The sequence below is a fragment of the Toxorhynchites rutilus genome, chromosome 1, assembly GCF_029784135.1.
Source record: "Toxorhynchites rutilus septentrionalis strain SRP chromosome 1, ASM2978413v1, whole genome shotgun sequence".
Taxonomy (NCBI): domain Eukaryota; kingdom Metazoa; phylum Arthropoda; class Insecta; order Diptera; family Culicidae; genus Toxorhynchites; species Toxorhynchites rutilus.
In genome coordinates, this window is record NC_073744.1 from 30,269,624 (window position 1) to 30,290,234 (window position 20,611).

At 38.5% G+C, this 20,611-nt stretch overlaps 1 protein-coding gene across 13 annotated transcripts in view; it reads left to right on the forward strand.

Annotated features, from left to right (window-relative positions):
• LOC129765309 (AF4/FMR2 family member lilli) overlaps positions 1-17,871 on the forward strand; it is a 138,134-nt gene extending 120,263 nt beyond the window's left edge. For all 13 annotated transcript variants that reach the window (XM_055765485.1, XM_055765493.1, XM_055765560.1 and 10 more), the window contains 7 exons: positions 9,862-10,271; positions 10,344-10,690; positions 10,761-10,922; positions 11,004-11,192; positions 11,257-11,386; positions 11,455-11,728; positions 11,791-17,871. In XM_055765485.1, coding sequence (XP_055621460.1) covers positions 9,862-10,271; positions 10,344-10,690; positions 10,761-10,922; positions 11,004-11,192; positions 11,257-11,386; positions 11,455-11,728; positions 11,791-11,921 — 1,643 coding nt within the window. In that variant the 3' untranslated portion in view covers positions 11,922-17,871. The remainder of the gene's footprint in view (positions 1-9,861; positions 10,272-10,343; positions 10,691-10,760; positions 10,923-11,003; positions 11,193-11,256; positions 11,387-11,454; positions 11,729-11,790) is intronic.
• Positions 17,872-20,611: the final 2,740 nt, after the last annotated feature.

Genomic DNA, 20,611 nt, shown 5'->3' on the forward strand with positions numbered 1-20,611 from the left:
CGTATAACTCATCATCACGGGAGAGCGGCTGATCAGATCTTCGTCGTCTTCGTCGTTTTATGAGTTTGTCTTGACCCAAATTGGAATAATAGAGTACTTTGGAAAATATTTTAAATGATTTGGAAAATTCAAAAAAATTGGCTATGCATATCTACTATATATAAGAAGAGTATTTAAAATAAAAATAGAAAATTCGAAAATAAGAGGTACGCATATATGTTTCGTTGTGAAAATAATCATTAAGATCAATTCGTCAGATCTGAACGATAACAAATAAACTCTCTTGAAATATATTCGTTATTTTTACCAACCAAAATATTCTCTAGAAATACATTATATGGCAGAACAACGTTTGCCGAGTCAGCTAGTAACCTATATATATATATATAACAATATTTTAAACATATATAATAGTTTTCGATATTTTATTCAATACTTGAGAAAGCTTTCTCAATAGTTCAAACATTTATAAAAAAAATAATGGAAGGTTAATAGATTGCTCAAAAAAAAGTTTCAATCGGGTAACAGGCTTCAAGGCTATTTTTGGAAAAAAATGAACAAAATTGTAATAAAATGGGGAGGATCGGGGCAGCGGGGGATTAATTTGGCGTTGAATTGCTCTCTGGTAAACTGTGACGTCAGTGACGTTTTGATAAGGATTTAAGCGGAGGAAAACTAAAGAGCAATACAAATAACTTTTCGTGCAAGGTTAGTAAAAAATAATTGAGTCGTGAGTTTTCTGATGTTTTTTTCCTCACGAGCATTTTGGAAGCTATCTAGACACTCAATGCAGAATGGTTAATAAGCAGCTGAAAAATGAAAAAAAATATATAGATATTGGAAATATTTTTAATAAGATATTAGTACCCTTTGAAAATTCCCCGAACTATTGCGGAAAAGGTTTCTATTGTGCTGATGACGAAAAGTGAATTGATTTTGTAAATGAACCGATATTTCTGTGGCGATCGTATTCCGAAGTAGGAAAAGAACTACACTCGACAAAAAATAGAGGAGCAAAATGTGACAACGAAAGTTTTGAGTGATCTTTGAAACGCTGTAACTCTGTTATAAAATGATGCATTCGTCAAAGCAACAACTGAACCATGTATTAAATATTTCCAAGATGGCGTGAGTAGATTTGACCATCGATTTGCTGTGCGTTCATTATTTCATGAAATATTCTTAATTCGAAATCAAAGGATAATTTTTCATTCGATAAGGAATACCTCTATAGTTAATAGTTCTACTGAAACTCTCTATGAATCAAATGGAAGCGAAATAATCATGTTGATTGGATTGCATTTAAGAATGTATTTTCAAAATCTAGAGAAACTTTGAAAACAAACCATAAACGCTTTATCTTTTCTTGCAATATATTAGGCTGTCAAAAAAGTTCTGCGGTATTTTTTTTGAATTTTCATTTGTTCATAAAATTAGTTACAATCATCTGTTTTAAGTCAAATATGCGCCGTTTTGTTCGATGACTTGTTCCCAACGAGATGCCAACTTCATAATACCCCTGTTATAGAAGCTCGCTTCCTTATTGGCAAAAAACTCGGATAGTCAATTTTCACAGGCCTCTTTTGTGGCTAACTTCTGACTACCTAGCTCGTTCGCCATGGACAAAAACAGGAAGTGGGTTATATCTATGGTATAACCGCAAGGGTGACGTAGGACTATCGTTGATTTAGAGATCATTTGAAGTTGAATCTGAATTCATTCTGAATGAATGAATATTTGGGGGACTTCGAAAACGAGAGCGTTACGTTGGAGGCACAAGGTTTTATGCATTCAATATTGGATACGGAAATATCCTACTGATGGGGAAGAATAATTTTCAGAAGCTATCCTGTTAATTGCGATTGATTGAAAAATCACAAAACCAAATGTATTTGGTCACAGTGTTACATGATTAGAAAACATTCAAATAAACTCTTTCACATGAATGTAATTTTAAATTCCCAGAGGAACTGGCAGATTATTTTCAGTAACTTTCTTGGCGACACCGTTCATCCGCGCTTTCATGATAAACGAAGAGCTTCACCACAACAGCGACAACATGCTCCAATCGCTGTTCAATTTGAACTGAGTGGATTTCCGAGCGGCGCTCGCTTTTATACCGATTGGTGATTTCAATAGCCTGTTTTGAAAGCAATTTTAAGACTATTGAAAGAAGGTTTTGGATCAGAAAGTAACAAGTATAGAACGCGTAGACATTTTATCTTTCGAATGAGGTGTTTATCATACCATTTCGTTCAGTTGTTTAGGAGCTATTAACGCTCACAATCTCGGTCTCCGGCGTAACGCTTTCGTTTTCGAAACTTTGATTTTACACCCCGGTATAGAAATGAAAGACGTAGTCCTACGTCAAAACAGGTGGTAGTCACTTGGTGCAAGGTCCGGACTATACGGCGGATGCAGAAGAACCTCCCATCCGAGCTCCCGGAGCTTCTGGCGCGTCACCAAAGAAGTGTGTGGCCTGGCGTTGTCCTGATGGAAGACAATGCGGCCTCTGTTTATCAAAGATGGTCTCTTCTTCATGAGTGCTACCTTCAAGCGGTCCAGTTGTTGGCAGTACAGGTCCGAATTGAGCGTTTGGCCATAGGGAAGCAGCTCATAATAGATTATTCCTTGACAATCCCACCAAACACACAGCAGAACCTTCCTGGCCGTTAATGAGGGCTTGGCCACCGTCTGAGCCGCTTCAGCGGGCTTCGACCACGACCGTTTGCGCTTCACGTTGTCGTAAGTGACCCACTTTTCATCGCCAGTCACCATCCGCTTCAGAAACGGGTCGATTTTGTTGCGATTCAGCAGCGATTCACATGCGTCGATACGGTCAAAGATGTTTTTTTGCGTCAACGTGTGTGGCACCTATACATCGAGTTTCTTTGTGAATCCAAGCTTCTTCAAATGGTTAATAACGGTTTGATGACTTATCCCAAGCTCTTGGCCGATGCTACGGCTGCTACTATGCCGGTCTTTCTCAGCTAATTCAGCGATTTTGTCGCAATTTTCGACGACAGGCCTTCAGGAGCGTGGCGCATCTTCGACGACCTCTACACCAGAACGAAAACGTTGAAACCATCGTTGTGCGGTGGAAATGGAAACTGTTTCGGGTCCATAAACTGCACAAATTTTATTGGCAGCTTGAGATGCATTTTTGCCTTTGTCATAGTAGTACTGTAAAATATGTCGGATTTTCTCTTTATTTTGCTCCATATTTGCGACACTATAATTCACGAGCGACTTAACCAAACAAAACACTGTCAAGGACTATATTATAGCGCGCAAAAATACCTTTCCAACAAGCTATAGTATGACTCGATACAATGAATACAACTAGAACTACGCGCTTACAACGACACCTCGCGGAAATACCGCAGGACTTTTTTGACAGCCCAATATATTGTCTACAACACATATACGCATCACACACTAGAAATTTGTAGCTTGAAAATTTTATCCTTATGTCATCATTTATATCGAAGATACAGGCGTTCCGAAATCGCTGAAAAATTTCGACCGTTTACTCCTCAATCCTTTGTCAAATGAAGATCTATAGATATCAGTGCATGCCTCCTACTTTATCTTTTCTTTTTTTGAAATTCTTTTTAATTGATAGAAAAATAATCTGTGTATATAAAACTGTTCTATTCGTTTTCGTGCGCTTCAAAAACTCGAGCTCTGATCGAGCTCATATTATAACACTTCAAAAATTGTTGTTGCTACTGCCAACGCCTCAAGGAGCTTTAAGATTTCCAGATGAAATAAGCACACTTCTGAAATAAAGCTGTGAAAGGAAATTAACTTTCTAGTATTGAATATGTATTCTATGTGATAGCAACAAAATTCCTTGCATGTGTTGAAAAATCGTGAGCCTAAATTGTATCTGATAATGATGTTTAATCCATTTATTTTTATTCGATTGGCTTTGATCAATCCTTGGAATTTTGTAATTTACATTCGGATGCGGATTGTTCAACTGGATACTGCGCGTTTCCGTGTTGACACGCTATCTGGTTGCCTTTATATTTTCGAAGATAATAGAAAACCAAAGTATTACAAATATTTCAAAATTAAACTCATATGGAATGTTCGCTTTGTTTTACTACTCATTTTTCTGTCATAAAACATCAATGAGCCACAGCAAACGTGGCAGAGTTCAGGAAGTAAAATTTGAAACAAAATAAACTTAAATGGAACTAAAATTTGATTTATGCGCAATTCAGTTATTTCCTGAATTATTCTAATAAAATAAAGAAAAATGTCCCCGTGGACAACAGGGGGAGGGGTATGAAGATGTCCACGCTTGTCCACGGAGGGGGAGGGGGAGTCCAAAATCGTGCTTTTTCTGTCCACGTGCTATGTGGACAGCCCCCTAGCTGACCCGGCAAACGTTGTTCTGCCATTCAAAGTATGTGTGGTGAATATTTTAGCTGTTAAATAAAAAATAACTGATGTATTGTAAGTGTGTTTAAAAGCTTTTTTTTATCCTATTTATTTATTTATTAGGCTCATTAGCATTTTAGCTGTAACAGAGCCGGGTTTAATCGTGTACATTTACATATATTTACGTTTCTATAAATTGTAAATTACACAGTAGTTAGTAGTAGCCATTTAGGCGTTATGTTTTCTGTTCCATCACATTATGGTAAATTACACAGTAGTAGCCATTTGGGCGAAAGGGTATTCTTTCTGTTCTTCCATTGTTCAGCAGACCGGACAGCGGAGACAGTTGATATTGATCATTGTTGGGTTATTTATAGAACAGCAGCCCGATGTTTCTTGCAGAGCAGAGCAGTTGTATGGATGAATCGATCTTTGTTCCACCGTGGATCGATTTCCATCGCTGATGATGGTTGCGTGGACGTAGCTATTCTATAACAACACAAAGATGGTCAATTGAGGGCCCTGAGTTTGAACTCACGATCGATCGCTTGGTAAGCGAACGCGTAACCAAGTGGCTACGAAGACCCCCTGTTTAAAAGCTTTAACGATCTATAAAATTAATCGATTGCTATCCTTTTGCTTTTGGCGTATTTTGTCGACTAATCAAACTAAAAATGTGCATATGAGTTATTCAACCGAATACATCCAGCAACATGTTGGTCGGGATAGTGTGATGATGTAATGGAGCTCATCAAAGACTTTACATCATTTTTTTGAGCACACGTGCTGTCATGGAAATGCAAACGTTTTAGACTGGCAACAACAAAGGCTGTGTAGATGTTGCTTATGATAGCGTCTCTCAAGTGAATGTATCCTTCCTCAATCCGTGTGTCATAGGAATCGCAGTCGTTCGCTCTTTACCTTTGCGTATATGCTGGCCCTGGATTGTTTCGCACAGTTCATGACATCATAGAATGACGTTGTCCTGACCGCGTCGTATCATCAAATGACACACATTAGTATCTCTTGTCTGTTTCACCTCCTCCAACCACATGTTCAAAAATATTAATTCAAAATGAGGAATGATAAGTAATTATATAATAAGAATAATTTCAATAATTCATTCTGCTCATTCTAAAAGGCTTCCAGCTCGCTTTCGATGTGCCTAGCTTGAGGTTATTTGCGCATATGTGGGTTGAAAGTTCTATGAAGCGGACGAAGTGGCATCTGTCATTTAGCAACGTAAAGAAATTCGTCCTGTTTGGAAAAAAGCGACGGATCAATTATTTGGTATTGTTTATACAAAAATACAAATATCGTGATCGAAGACGGCGTCCCAGTTAGCGCTATTAAACGCATTCCTCACGTCGATCGTTATTACTGCGCAGTGATGGTCACCCCTACGCATGCTCTCACCAGTAGATCTGTCAACTTTTATGCGTTCCAGTCTGAAGCTCCGCTATCTAGACGAAGTGCTTCAACGAAAAGGTCCTTGTCGAAAGCATTCGTCTTCCACTTCCGCTCACAGCTTGTTGTCCTCCGTACTATCACGTGGTTTCGTTCACCGATTCTATACCGGATCGCTTGGTGATCACTATGCGTGTACGACTCAATAACGCCACTTCCAGCTTCGCTAGAGCTTCCAGTAGACAGACGAAAAGTGGTGTGTGTGTGTGGCGGCTGTCCACGGAAGTGGACATTTGATCGTTCGAATAAAGTGATTATCATACCACTCCTTTCAGCCGCCAAAGAGGTATTAACGTTCAAGGCTTCGTACTTCACACGTAACGCTGTCGTTTTAGAAACTCACAATTAACTTACAATGCTTTCTTGATCGATTTCTGGACCCTAATTCGTTTCCGATTCGAAGCACCAGGCTCAAACCTGAAGAGTGGCTCTTGTTTCAATTGAGGGTCATGGCGGCCTGATTCTCATCCATAGTGATGGCAAGATTCACTTACCTCTTTTTTTAAACTCTCCAAAGAAAGTGACATTTGAACTTGTACTTGTTCCATTGTAGTCAAATAGCGGCATAGGTATTGCCCATACTACTTAAGGATTTTGTTAATTCTTCCATTTTCCGAACATACATTATACCATTGCATTCGGGATACCGAAAATGAACCAACGCCAAGCCTCACAATCACAGCAAGCCACTGACAGTTAATTCAGCCACTTTCGTTCTGCTCTGCGTTCACGGAATGTAAACAAATGGAATTGATATTAATATACTAGTTTATTCAGTATCAACATCGTTCTCGGACAATTGACGAAACGGTAAAATTCTTCGAGGAAGATAAGGAAGTACTTGTTACGGACAGCTCAGGCTTATCGCGGATCGAGTGACAGATCCATAAGATAAGCAATATTTGAAATTATATTTAGAAAAGACCCCAGCGAAGTTGAGGGCAAACTATATGTAAGACCAAGACAAACACAAATATTTGTCTGCTTTGTATAATTAAGTTAAAATGCTTGTAACCCACCAACGAAGCTATTGGTTATCATAAATCCCAAAAGGGAAAAAGTCAACAATTTAGTTTGAATTAAAACAAGGCGCAGCATGCAGATTGCGTCTTGTAAACAGATGTAAATATATATGCACCACTTGAGATGCAATTATCACCCCCTCCATCATGCGCAGCGCGATAAGCACTAGGCGCACCAACGGGGTGCTATAAACTTAATGTATTTGTTTAGGACAGTGCAGCCGTCTCAGACTGCATGTTACGATTATGATGGAGAGGGGGAAAGGAAAATAGAATAATCTAAACGAAACCGATATGTTATCGGTTCCAAGAGAAAGAGAGGAGATATTCCTCGTCAATCTTAGTTTAAGGAACCATGTATATATATTGTACAAATTTTGAATAAAGATTAGTATGTAACAGAACTCACGCGAAAGCGTTAAAATTTTTCTTTGAAGATAGAGAAATTTTTCAAGATAGAGAAATTTTTGAAGATAGAGAAATTAATTCAGCCTTTTTCCAACCAGTCAACATTCAATAAGTTATATTAAGTTACTAGCTGTCCCGACGAACTTCCTCCCGCCCAAAATAGATTTTTTGATTTGAATACTCTCAAACATCCACGTTTTCTTACTAAGTGAACGTTAGTGAGTCCAATCACTGACCTCTTCATTGTTTGATTACCCTTTGACCCTTTACAATTTCCTTTTACTATAAATTGTCTAGTACCTCTACAAAAATACGTCCTCATAATATAAAATTATTTTTAGACACAATTCTCGTTCAATATTCTTCAAGCATTTGGAAATAACATGTTTCTCCGTTGCATGGAATAAATGTTTGATACAGAGAATATTATAAAATAAAGACAGCTTAAATCGGACCATTCCATTCTCGGGTTTTGGGCACACCAACACATTTGGCCTTCCATTTTTGTTTATGAGAATAGAAGATATAGGAATGCGTTATTCCGTCTGAAAATCCTTTTCCACTTTCGAACAAAAATCGATTTCGTTAGCGCCAACATGAAATGGACTAACAACGCTTAGCTAATTGTAGAACTCCCATATGTTTCAATTGTATTCAATTTTCCGAATTTTTCTATTTCTCTCTCCGATCTACGGGAAAAGACGAATACAACAAAATATAGATGACTCAAATTGAACCATTCCTTCCTCGGGTTTTGCGCTTACCAACACATTTGGCCTTCCATTTTTATTTCTAGATATAAGATATGGAAATGCGTTATTTCGCCTGAAAATCCATTTCCACTTACGAAAAAATATCAATTTCGATAGCGCAAATATCGAATGGGCTAACAACGCTTGTTATGATGTCATTTTCGAACATGTAGGAATTCAATTTTCCGAATTTTCCGACCTTCCTTCAGGATTTTCTGAAATGTTTCCGATTTTTCTCTCCACTATATCTACGGGAAGAGACGAATACAACAAAATACAGGAGGCTAAAATCGGACCATCCCTTATTCGGGTTTTCCGCTTACCAACAGATTTTGCCTTACATTTTTATTTATATATATTAAATTATTTGGGCTCGCGTGCCAGTCGCAAAACTGCTTTCAACTAGGATTGCATTTGCGCTAATCTTGATCATAATGAAGCAGTGCTACTCTTTTCGAGATTGTTGAGATTAGCAGATAGATCTTATTTCGTTTATTTAGTCACCAAGAAAGTAAATGCCGTTCTGGAATTTTGTATGTGATTTGGTTTCGCTTGCCAGTAGCAAAACTTTCTCCACTAAGGATGACAGCTGCGCTTATCTTAAACATGTATTGTTCTGCGAGCACAATAATGAATCATCGAACAATTATCGTCAAATGATTCTACAATAAAAAAAAACATTTCAGGGTGACCAAACAGGTAGAATGATTATTTTAGAATTTTAGTAGCATTATAAAATAATATCCGCAGTTATAAACAAGCGACTTGAATTAAACTACAGCGTAGTTCTACGTCAACAATGCGGTCGTATCTTGAACACAACCTCCTATATTTGTTTGTATCGTACACGGAAATTACTTGAAGTCAGTTGAATGAAGAGGCAGATTTGAATTCATTAGTCGAGTCAGTTAAAATAACCACTGACTGGCTCACCAGTCATCCTCGCAAGTCAACGCTAGTCAATTCATTTTCTAGTCAAGTTACTTTTTGTTACCGGCGACTGCCGAAGCAGTTCTAGTCGAAGCGAAGTTACTAAAAGTAGAGTCGGTCTTCATTTTTCATCTTCGAAGATTTCGGGCCCTGGTGTTGCCACCTGATGATATTCAATCGATGTCTGAACGTCTCGCACATGATGACCGTAAATGTGTCGTTAGTCTCGAAGTTCGGATAAAACTCCTCCAGCAGCTAGATAATTCCGAGTGTTGCAATCGGAAATGGTGGATGATACCGCCAGCGCCCAGCTTTGGGTGATGAAGTTTGCATTCGCTAATCAGATCGATTTTGCAGAATACTTCCCTCGCCGTCCAAGCCTATGTAATCTTTAGCAACTTCTGTGAATGTGCGAGCTGATCTTGCTCTTTTGTTGGCATTTCCGTTTGAGCACTCATTTACGTTGCCGGAGTAACTTCAGAAACAACTGACTTCAGAATAAGCGAAACTCTCTCTCTCAATGAGAAAATCACACACTTCTCAGGATATTGGAAATGAACAGTCACAACATTCCTGACAATTCAATGGCAATGAATAAATATGAATGAATTCACATGATTCGAACTTTGGAGAAAGCTCAGATAGAACAGAATGAATATGAATCAACACAGCAGTAAATTTTTTTTGACGTCGAAATGAATGATAGCAGTATCGCCAAGCAAAATTAACGCGTTATACTGATAAAAATGTATTTTCAATATTTCTTAATAAGCTCGATATTTCTAAGTCCGGGTTACTCCTGTTGAAAATAATTGACAGATGAACATGAATCTTACCAAACAATCTAATATCTATAATTAATGAAGATATTTTTCCCATTTTCTCCATAGGCCCTGGCTCGAGTACAAACAGCTACACGATAGGCGGTAGCAGCAGCATAGACTTACAACAGCAACAAATTCTTCAAAAGCAGCAGCAACAACAGCAGCAACAGCAGCAGCAGCTACAACAATCATCGAGTTTATCAAGTAGTATTAGTCTTATTAACAACAATAATCAAATTAGGGATAGGGATAGCACTAATTACGTGAACGCGGCGGCTATATCGACTCTCAACGCCTCGGTTAACAACATCAGCGGCATCAGCTGCAGCAACACTAGCAACAGCAACAACAACAATAATAATAATAATCTGAATAACAGTAGTAATCACCACGTGAATCTAGGAGGTGCTACCCCGGCGTCCGCTACGATGACCACCACTTCGGCGGCAATTTCGCCCCCGCGGCCAATGCAGAAGGTGAGTGACACCACGAGATACCCTAGGGTCTAGCTGGAATCTGATGCTCAGCCTTTCCTTCTCCACCTCCAGGTGATACCAACGGTAGTGTATCTGATGTCCCGCATCGCTGTACATATGGAGATCGAGGGTACCGCACAATGCCCGGCGCAGGTGATGCTCGCCGCGGCACTCGGCTGTGAAGAACTAGGAATTACCAATAAGCTGCTCGCGCAGAGCGTGTTCGGACTCTGGATGACCAGCCCGCTGCTCGAGGTGCAGCTCAAACCCCACCACCGGCCGTACGCTGTGCGGGTGGCGTGGTCCAAGCTGCTGGACAAACACAGCCACGGGAACGAGCTGGAGAAGCTGTCGAACGAACCGATGACCACGCTGCGGCGGAATGTGTTCTTCTCGAAGCGGGACGAGGAGAAGATCAAGTGAGTCCGGGGGGCGCATATTCGAGGTTACTCATGGTACTAAACATTCGCGTTCTTTCCATCTCCACAGAGACCCTCGGATATTGGAGCTTTTGTACGAGGAAGCGCGCCACAACGTACTGCTGGGGCGGTACGCGATGGAGTCGTCCCATTCGATAATGCTCGGTGGCATTCAGGCGAGGATAGAGCTGGGCCCGTACAACTCCCACACGCACTCAACTAGTTATTTTAGGTAGTTTTTTTTTTACCGTAAAACCAAATTGAAGATAATTTTTTTTTCAACTAAATCATAATCGATTCCGTGTTCGACCAGGGAAAACCAATTCCGCTTTCTGCCGGCGCACGTGGCGAAGAGCTCGAGTTGGTCGTGGCTTCCAATTAGCCGGCGGACGTCGGCCGAAGTAAGACTGCTAGAACAATTCAAACGGGTGCCCACGACGGCCACGACCAAGAAGCTGATGCGAAAGTACTTGGAGTTTTGCTGGGCCCTGCCGTTCTATGGGTAATTTGTGGCGCGGTACATTGTTGAGCCTTAAAAAAAATATATTGTCTCATCTATGTTTTAGCGCTGCGTACTTCCACGGCCAGGTGGAACAACCGGTCCGGGGTTTGATGAGCTTGATGCAGCAGAAGGACCTCCCGGTGCTGATAGCGGTTAATGAACGGGGTATTTTTGTGATCGACCAGATAGAATGTGTATGTTGGACGCACCGCCCATTGCCCATACCGCCCTCGAAATACACGGGACCTTTTTTTCTTTCCAGACGCTCCTGCTGGGGCTGAAGTACGAGGAGCTGTCCTGGGACTACGCCAAGCCGAGCAACGTGAACGACCCGGAGTGCTTGCCGTGCATATTTCTGCAGTTCGGAGCTGTGGAGAACGGAATTGCCGCTACCAAACTTATGCAAATCTTTACCCGCCAGGCTGCCATGATAGACGCCTTAATCACCCACTTTATCGAACAGGCCAAGCGGCGGAAAGAAAGCGGCGAGAGTGATGCGACGGCCGCTGCAGCCGCCGGGGAAAACCCCTACGAAGGTGCGTACGAATCCCGTTGATAAGTGTGTGACAATCCGAAAGTACTAATTTTGTTGTTTCAGCTGAACCGAACCCCATCCAGAACAACGGAGTGGGAGTGCTGAGTAACAAGCTGTCCCGGCTGACGCTGGCCACGTTCGACGACGAGGGGCGCTGCATTGGCCAGATGGGGTCGTTATCAATTAGTTATTAACATTTAATTCTCGTCTAAGTGAGCTGGCCGTATCGAGCGTAGCGTTTAGAGTAGGATTAATTGACGCGCGGGAGAGATTGACGAGGTTTGACGTGTGGGAAGGTGTGTACGTGTGTCCCGACCAAGCCAATGGCTATGGAAGAGAGGAGATTTATTGAACGTGACAACTGGAGTGCGATGTGATTGGAAGGTGGTGATTTGCAGTAAGGATTGGGTAATGAGGTGTTGACCAGTCATCTTTGGTAATTATTTGCCTGAATTGTACTGTAGCTGACAGGTATAACATGAAATGGCTTCTTCTTGAATGGCGTTAACGTTCCCCGTGAAACTTTTGCCGTCTCAACGTATGCATTAACTAGCATCATTTATTAATACTTAGTTGAGATTTCTTAAGCCAAATAACACTCCTTAAAACGTATTCCGAGGAGCAAGCTCTAGAATACGCGTGACCACAGTGCAAGTCGAAAGATATTTCTTTGACCTAAAATCCTCCGGCCAGATCGGGAATTGAACCCGAACACCCGCCATGATAATGTGAGACGCTAACCACTCGGCCACGGGTGCACGAACATGAAATGGCTATATGAGCCCAATAATAAAGCTGTGAAAATAATGATTAACATCGTTGGTATAATTGACGATATCCATTATTTCGCACAATAAACATGGAAGTCTTTTTCCATGGAATAAATGTTTTTTTTTTGGGAATTCTATGAAACTGTGCAATTTGATAGGGAGTACTTAAAAAATGGGTTACATTCACTGACTCATATCTTTTGTCTTCCGGTTCAACTTTGTGTTATCTTAGCTATTAATTGATGCATATTCTTGGAACCCCTTGTAGTGTTTAGCAATCGTTAGTGAACATCGTCATTTTCATCTTGCCCAAAACCGATTATGTCCCGAATATCTTAGGTCGCTCGTCTCCAGGGTTTGCCGATTGAACGTTTTACCGAATAACTCATTTTTGTTTGTTGAAATGTGATCTTGCAGAGGACATTTCCCCCAGTGGTTTGTTGTTACATGCTACGAATCATGAAGCAAACGAGAATGAGTGAACTCTTCCCTGGTTCGGTGCTGAAAGGTTATTTTTTTTCGAACCTCTCCATGCATAGGGTAACCAAACGTACCGTTTTTCGACCCTTTTTTACTATCCCGTCTTTTTATCAACTTGTACCGTATTATGAGTTTAAGAAAAATATATTGTTTCCAATGTCATTATTTTCAGTAATACAGTGCTTCAAAAATGCAACTGTTTTGTCGTGAGTTCTATCTGTGGTTTTCCTGGGCTTTGACACAAATCGGGATGTCCTTGAGTACGAGCTCTTTTCAACCTAATGGAGATCCGATTTTTCAGGGTTTTACGTTGTCAAATTCGTCAAGAATTGTCCCCAAAACAGTACTTAAAACAGTCATCTTAACGTGATTTTGCTACGTCTATCCAGATACCTTCACAAACCGTCAGAAAGATGGTGAGCAGAGCCTGTGGATAGCGATAACTACATAAGGACGTTTAGTTTTGAGCCAAACACAAATAAAAAATCGCCAGGGGAAACATTTGTTGTAGCATGTATTTTTTTCGAATTTGAATTTGGATTAAAATTTTATTCGCAGTATTCGCAGAAATTTTATACGACTGTCATCGACATAAAATCGATTGTTTGGCAATCGATATTGAAAGCTTTGTTGTGGAAGTTTACAAAGATTACAAACATTTTCATATCTACACGGTTTGTGTAGAACAATTGAAGAGTTGACCAGTAAACAGTATACTAAATTGCTTGAGCATGATAACACATGATTTCTTTCTCTTGGATCTATTATCGAGAGGAGTATTTTTGACGGATTACACTTCTATTTTATTTCAAAGGAAAAATGTTCTGTGCGATTAATTTGAAGCACTTAGTCTCAAAGTATGGTTGCTTTTTACCAGAGATTAGTTGGTGGCCTTTAAAACATTTATTTCAAACATATTGCATGATTAGTGGACAATAATCATAGGAATCCTAATTAATGAGATAAAAATTTGGAACAAAGAATCTGTGCAAGTTGCAAAACTTTGAGAGCAAGTATTTTCAGAAATGGAAAACAAATTGCTAGAGTGTAAGCAAAGCTTACTAATTATTATTTTGTGTCTGCCTGGTAGTGAAGGACCAGTTGAAACGATTTTGTACGATGAACATTATGCAGACAACGGAACTCGATGTTGTATCCCTGATAGCTAAGATAACTGTGAAATAAAACATTGATCAGGAATATGATAAAATTTCCAAACAGCCTGATCTGCTACACAAAGTCTCTAGTAGTAGAGAAGGAAATAGGTAAATCTAAGAATGTTTAATTGTTTGGCTTTATTTCTGGTTTTATTCGCCCATTCATAAAATTCTTCAAAAAATAGATTTTTTGTTTGTTTGCTTACATGCTTACTTGCCCGTTCCTATTCCTGAACTATTTGGTCAGCTTATCCATGCATCATGAACAGGGCTTGACAATTTCGAAACTAAAAAATTAAAATGACGTTTTTACTTCTTCCTTTTTTCTCAATTCTCAACGAATTTCAATTTCTATTGTGTGTATTCACCACGCATACCGAAACATCGATTCTTCTATGTCGTTTTCGTTCTGCTGTCGTTTCCTTTGAATTTGCAAGCAGACACTCACCTGACGATTGAAACCGCTCTATTCATTATCATTTGAATGGACTATATGTCTTGGGATACTATTTGGTTGAAGTTAAAAATCAGGACACCTACCTACGATACGATACGCTACGATTATGAACAAACCGTTAACATTCTTGATGTATATACAGCCTTCCCATGCCGAACCGATATAATGGCACTCAGATTTTCATCAAAAGTGATAATTTTGTACTTTATCGCAAAATATAAGACCCGTATTTTTGTTTTTTTATTTATCCATTTTAGGGTGGTCTGAAAAATCGATTTTTTCAGTTTTTTTTTCAAAAATGACATTTCTTCAAACATTCATAACTTTTGAACCACTGAACCGATTCAGATTCTTGACATATCAAATTGAAGCCAATGAACTAGCTTTCTATTAAAAAATATTGAGTTTGCATTATTGATTGTAGTCGTTTTTTATTGTTTTCATGGCTTTGGACTAGAGAGCGCTATATTTTTTATATTTTTCCTTGAAAGCTGAGATTTTTTTACATAACATATCTCGATATCAGAGATGCTATTCTATTCTTTTTTGAGATATGATTTTGCAAATCATATTTTTCCCCTTTATCATCATTTTTCCCCTTTTATGCAAAAATTCATAACATTAGAACTACTGAATCGATTTAGATGAACGAGATATTAAATTGAAGCCAATAAGCTAGCCTTATTTGAAAAAAAATATCACACTTGCGGCTTGATTGGATTCTAGTCGCATAGGTCTAGTCTAGTTACATAGGAATATTGAACGAAGACTTAAAACATGTTAAATTTGCAAAATAATAACTCAAAAACGAAAAATGACACCTTTCTGATTTTCGAATATATTATGTAAAAAACCTCAGCTTTCTAGAAAAAAGTATTGAAAATATAGCTTTCTCTATCTTTAACCGAGAAAACTATGAAAAACTAATTCAAGCAATAATTATAAAAACGAAAATCCAAATTTTTAACAAAAGTCATATTTTTTCAAAACCACTATATCGGTTTGGCATGGAATGGCTGTATATATAAAAATGGAGTTCTGTCTTTCTGTCTGTCTATCTGAATCTTTTGGACTTAAAAATTACTGAATCGATCGGCGTGAAAATTTGTATGTACGGGTTTTTAGGGCTGGGGAAGCTTCTTATGAGACCCCTCTCCCTCTCTAACGGGGGGCTGCCACACAAAAGAAACACAAATTTCTGCATAACTCGAGGACTAATTGAGCAAATGAAGCCAACTTTGGCAAGCGAAGGTTTAATGGGTCAAAATGGGCTTCTATGGTGATGATTCGAAACTCCTCCCTCCTCTCTAAGGGGTGGCTGCCGTACAAATGAAACAAAAATTTCTGCATAACTCGAAAACTAATCAAGCAAATGGAGCCAAACTTGACATGTGAGGGGTGTTTGGGTTCGAGAAATGTTTCTTTGATAGTTTGACATACCTCCCTTCTCTGGAAGGGGGATATATTTGTATCAAACACGTATTCCATGTAACGGAGAAACGTGTTATTCGCAAGTAATTGAAGAATCGAGAATTGTGTCTGAAAATAAATTCATATTATAATGACGCGTTTTGGAAGAAGTCGTTGGAAATTTATAGTAAATGAAATTTATTTTTTCTGTATTATAGTGACTTTCAACACTTTTGGCTGATTCATCACTTTATTCCCATATATGTTGGGAGTGAGAATCGAATTCGTGATCTTTTTGTTGCCATCCTAAAGGTAGCTTCATAATGTCTCTATCATAGAGGTCTTGGTCGTTGTTACCGAAAAACCATAACAATAGATTTTTACAATCTTCACTTGATCCCAATTTCTTATCACTCTGGAAATTTTCCAATGCGAGAAAACGGTTATAAGGCAGAATTGTGTGGCCTTGCGTTGTCCTGATGGAACACAACACCTCTTCTGTTGGCCAATTCTGGACGTTTCTGGTCAATCGATAGTTTCAAACGGTCCGTTTGTTGACATAAGAGATCATAATTTAGTGGATTGCACCGAAATTAAAAAAAAAAATAAGAAATAAGATATTTTTTTTTAAATAAATTAAATTGCACGTATTTCACTGTTGCAGTATTGGCACCAGAAACATCAATCACCACTTCAGCGGCTTGGCTTGCATTTACGCATTTATAAAATAAGAAGCGTTAAACGTACCGAATTTTCTCTTTGTTGATTAACACCTCCATTGTTAACACCCTGTAACTCACAACTGAATGAAACAAACAAAAAACAGTAAAAGATTTTTTTAGCATGTTTTAGATGCTAAAACCACGAGCCTAAACTTGAAATTGTATGATCGAAAATAGGCGAGGTTTTGATCAATAAAGCCAGCCAACGAGAAAATAATGGATAACTTTTTCCCATACCTAATATTTAACAAATTTTCACGGACGATCCATACGGTAAAAATACTTCAGAGATGAAGGCTTCTATTTACGAGTACAGGTGATTTTTGGACCGCTTCCAAGTTATCAAATATCATGTACAATAGAGGATCGAAGACCAAGTATGGAAAAAGTTCATTCGCTCATTTCTCCGGAATCGAGACAGTATTTTTCCATTCTAATCGAGAATGAACTTTGCGAAGAGGATAGGTGAATGTTTTCTGTCTCAAATAAAGTGAGGCATAAACGGAGAATAGAAGGGTGAGTTTTATCTGTGAATGAGTGTTGTTGAACGAATTTCGATGCGATTTTGCCCATACCTGCCGAAGACAATCCGTGGATTTTAAGCTTTTATGGTGTATAAAATGTAAGAGCTTCTTCGGGAACCTACATTCTCCGAGCGATTTGTTTTTACACCACTTAATTCAGCATGGATTTGGAAGTGGATTCCAATTGAAAATTCTTGCAATGTTTCATTGTTTGGGTATGCTTCCCCAAATCAGATTTACTTGTAATGGTTCATTGTGGATTCCAAACTACTGTTTCAATAAAATGGCCAAAATGCACATACCGCTATTGATTACCCACACTCATGAACCACATATGCAGCGCTTCACCAAATAATCATTACGTCTTCTGTGTTACAAAGGTATTCGCGTAATTCGTCGGTAAAATGACACTTCCCTATAAACATTTAAATATTAACTTAGAACATCTAGACAAAACACAAAAACAACCCGGTGAATCGAAAATTCTGAATGAAAACAGATGTAAGATCTCGTGGAAGTCACCAATTAGAAAATTTCCACTCAAAAACAAAATCTTGCTAAATCAGGACAGATGGTATCCCTATATAAGTCACTTTCAGTTTCACATGTGAAAGGACGAACATTGCTTTCAATTAAAAGTTTCATTCGATTTCTTTTCTCCAAACTGGATTTTCCCGAACCGTCTTTAGAAAAAAAAAAAAGAATTAGAAGAGCCATATGAGGACATATTACTCTTACAACCAGCACTAATAACGTCTGCTGGCATACTACACTTCCCTTCAAATCGTCATTTTTATTAGTTTCAGCTCGAGCTCCAAAGCAATTTTCATTCGAAATAAGACTCTTTCATTCGATGTAAGAACCTTTCATTATCATTTGACGATTTGATATTTTCGCTTCAGTGGGAAGAATGAAAGAAATGAACGTGAAATGAAACGATACTGTACGAAGGTGAAGTGATATTCTCTTTATTGAGCGTGCTCTTCACGCACGCACTATTTTCAACCTTGCATGAAATTGAAAGGCGAAACATTTATTATTGAGTGACGATGTGTCAATCGAACAACACAATTTGTTTATTTCGGCTTTGAATTTTTGGTGGTAACTCAAATCATATCCATAAAATTAATTATTGAAACGGTATGTACCCGCAAAACTTTTAATTTGTGAAGTGGTGGTGAGATAGAAGAAAGTGAATGACACCGAGACAAAAGCTTCTATTGATTATTGAGGACAAAAGTAATCAAGTGAAACTGATAAAAAGCGAGCGAGTGACACTAAGACAACAGTATCACCTCCTTTGACGATATTTTCGGCCGATAGTGGGAATTTTATGGAAATATTATCTCCCAAAAATCCACATATTTCAAATGTCAAATGTCGCATATTTCAATGTAAGTAAGTCATATGTCTCCAAAATGAAGACATGTCTTCAAACCTGGCATCTCTGTTCTCCGCTCGCAAGATCTGAATTATGACGTTTGAAATTCTGATAAGAGATTGGATGGGTTTTTTGGGTCCTAGTTTTTCGGATGGCTCAGCGAACATATGTCCCATCAATTGTGTTGTCGAAGTGAACATTAACACATATATATTTGGGTAAAATGAAAATCTAGGCATCAAACATGTGGGAAAAAATGAAAGATTTCAAACGCTTATAACTTGAGCATTTCTCAATAAATCGCAAAGGTGTTCACATCAATTCTATCACAAAGAATAACATTTTATTTTTCTTGAGATAAACAGTCGAATGATTGTGGAATGTCAAGCACTGTCAAAACGCACTATGTGCCTCGTTTTGATTGGTCCAACTTGTGCGCAAATCGTTCCGACCAAAAGGAGTCCTACGTCTCTTCGGTTATGTCTCCGACATTATCCATTCTTCGATTCAGGCATTTCATGCCGCAGAAAAATGGACATTTTTGGTTGGAACCACGGCTTGAACAACATGCGCAATGTGATTTGTGTAATATGATAATAACTACACACATGAAGAAACGTGTTACCAAAATCGAAGAGGTAGTTTATGGGCAAACTGAGAAGAAAGACAAGCACAAATGAATAACATATATTTGAAACTCAAGAAGATAGTAAGAACGGAAACGTATTCCAATTGAACAACATCCATGATAAACGAAAGAAAAACTTTCAATTACCAGAATATTTGAATAGAACCTTAACTTATCAATCATTTTGAGAAATCAGACTGAAAATAAAACGCAGAGCAAGAATAAATTTCAATACAACTAGAATGGAACTAAGGAATGTAAAATGCAGATTGAAATATAAAAAATGAATCCATAATAAAAGAGAAAAATACACTGGAAAAAAAATAAAAAGGAAAGTTCCACATCGAAATTTTCTGAGTGATTTTTGAAAGGCTGCAACTTCGTATTAGATGGGCACTTGTGAATGAAATGTCCATCATTTTAATGCTACAAATTTTACGTTTTCAAAAAATCTCTCGGTTACACATTTTTGTTTTGGTAATGTAAAATGGATGTAATGGACATTCGGAAAAAAAATCGGCATTGTTGGAGAGGAAAAGAATCGATTCTTTTCTTTTTCATGCTAGGTTTTTGTAGACTTAGACAATATATTTGTATCCAAACCAATAACGAATCCAATTAGTCCAATCATTCAGCCTTCATTTGCTCCATACATTGTTCCGAGACATTACCCAAAATTACCGAAACAATGATCGCACTTAAAATCGATTGGCAGTTTTGGAAACTTGTTCAAAATTTGTTAAATAATTTAAGTGCCAAATCAAACACTTGGGATCGGAACCGAATTCCAAGTAAAACAATTGAGCTGTTCAAAATTGCCTTCGTCGTTAGAGAGTCGTCAATCGCCAAGCCCTAGTTTCATGTTAGAAGGCTGAAAACTATTTATTGTGGTTGGAAATGCAGAATTGCCTGCAACTTTAATGTATTCATTTAGCCACGTGGTTCAATCGTTTAACAGTCTTGATTGCTTGTATGATCTCGTCAAGTTTTGACAACAGATGTCTTATCGTCTAAACCGAGAAACAGTTGTTTCGCGCCCAACAATCTAACAAACAGTTCAGAAGAATTCCATGTTCTAGTAGGTTGAATGTCTCAATGTCTCTCCTCGACCTTAACACCTGTAAAGATAGGCCAATTTAATCACGATCTCCCCGTTTACATCGCACTTCCATGACGAGTACGGAACCGGATTTGACAGGAGAAAAGGCGAGATATGGACGAAATGAAATTGGCAAATAAACGATCAAGCAGGATGGATAGGGTAGAATCATTGCCAATCGAACAGTTTTCAATCCAGCATCGGAATCGGTAAATTCCGTCGTTAGACATATTGTAATTACCAATAAACCAAGAAT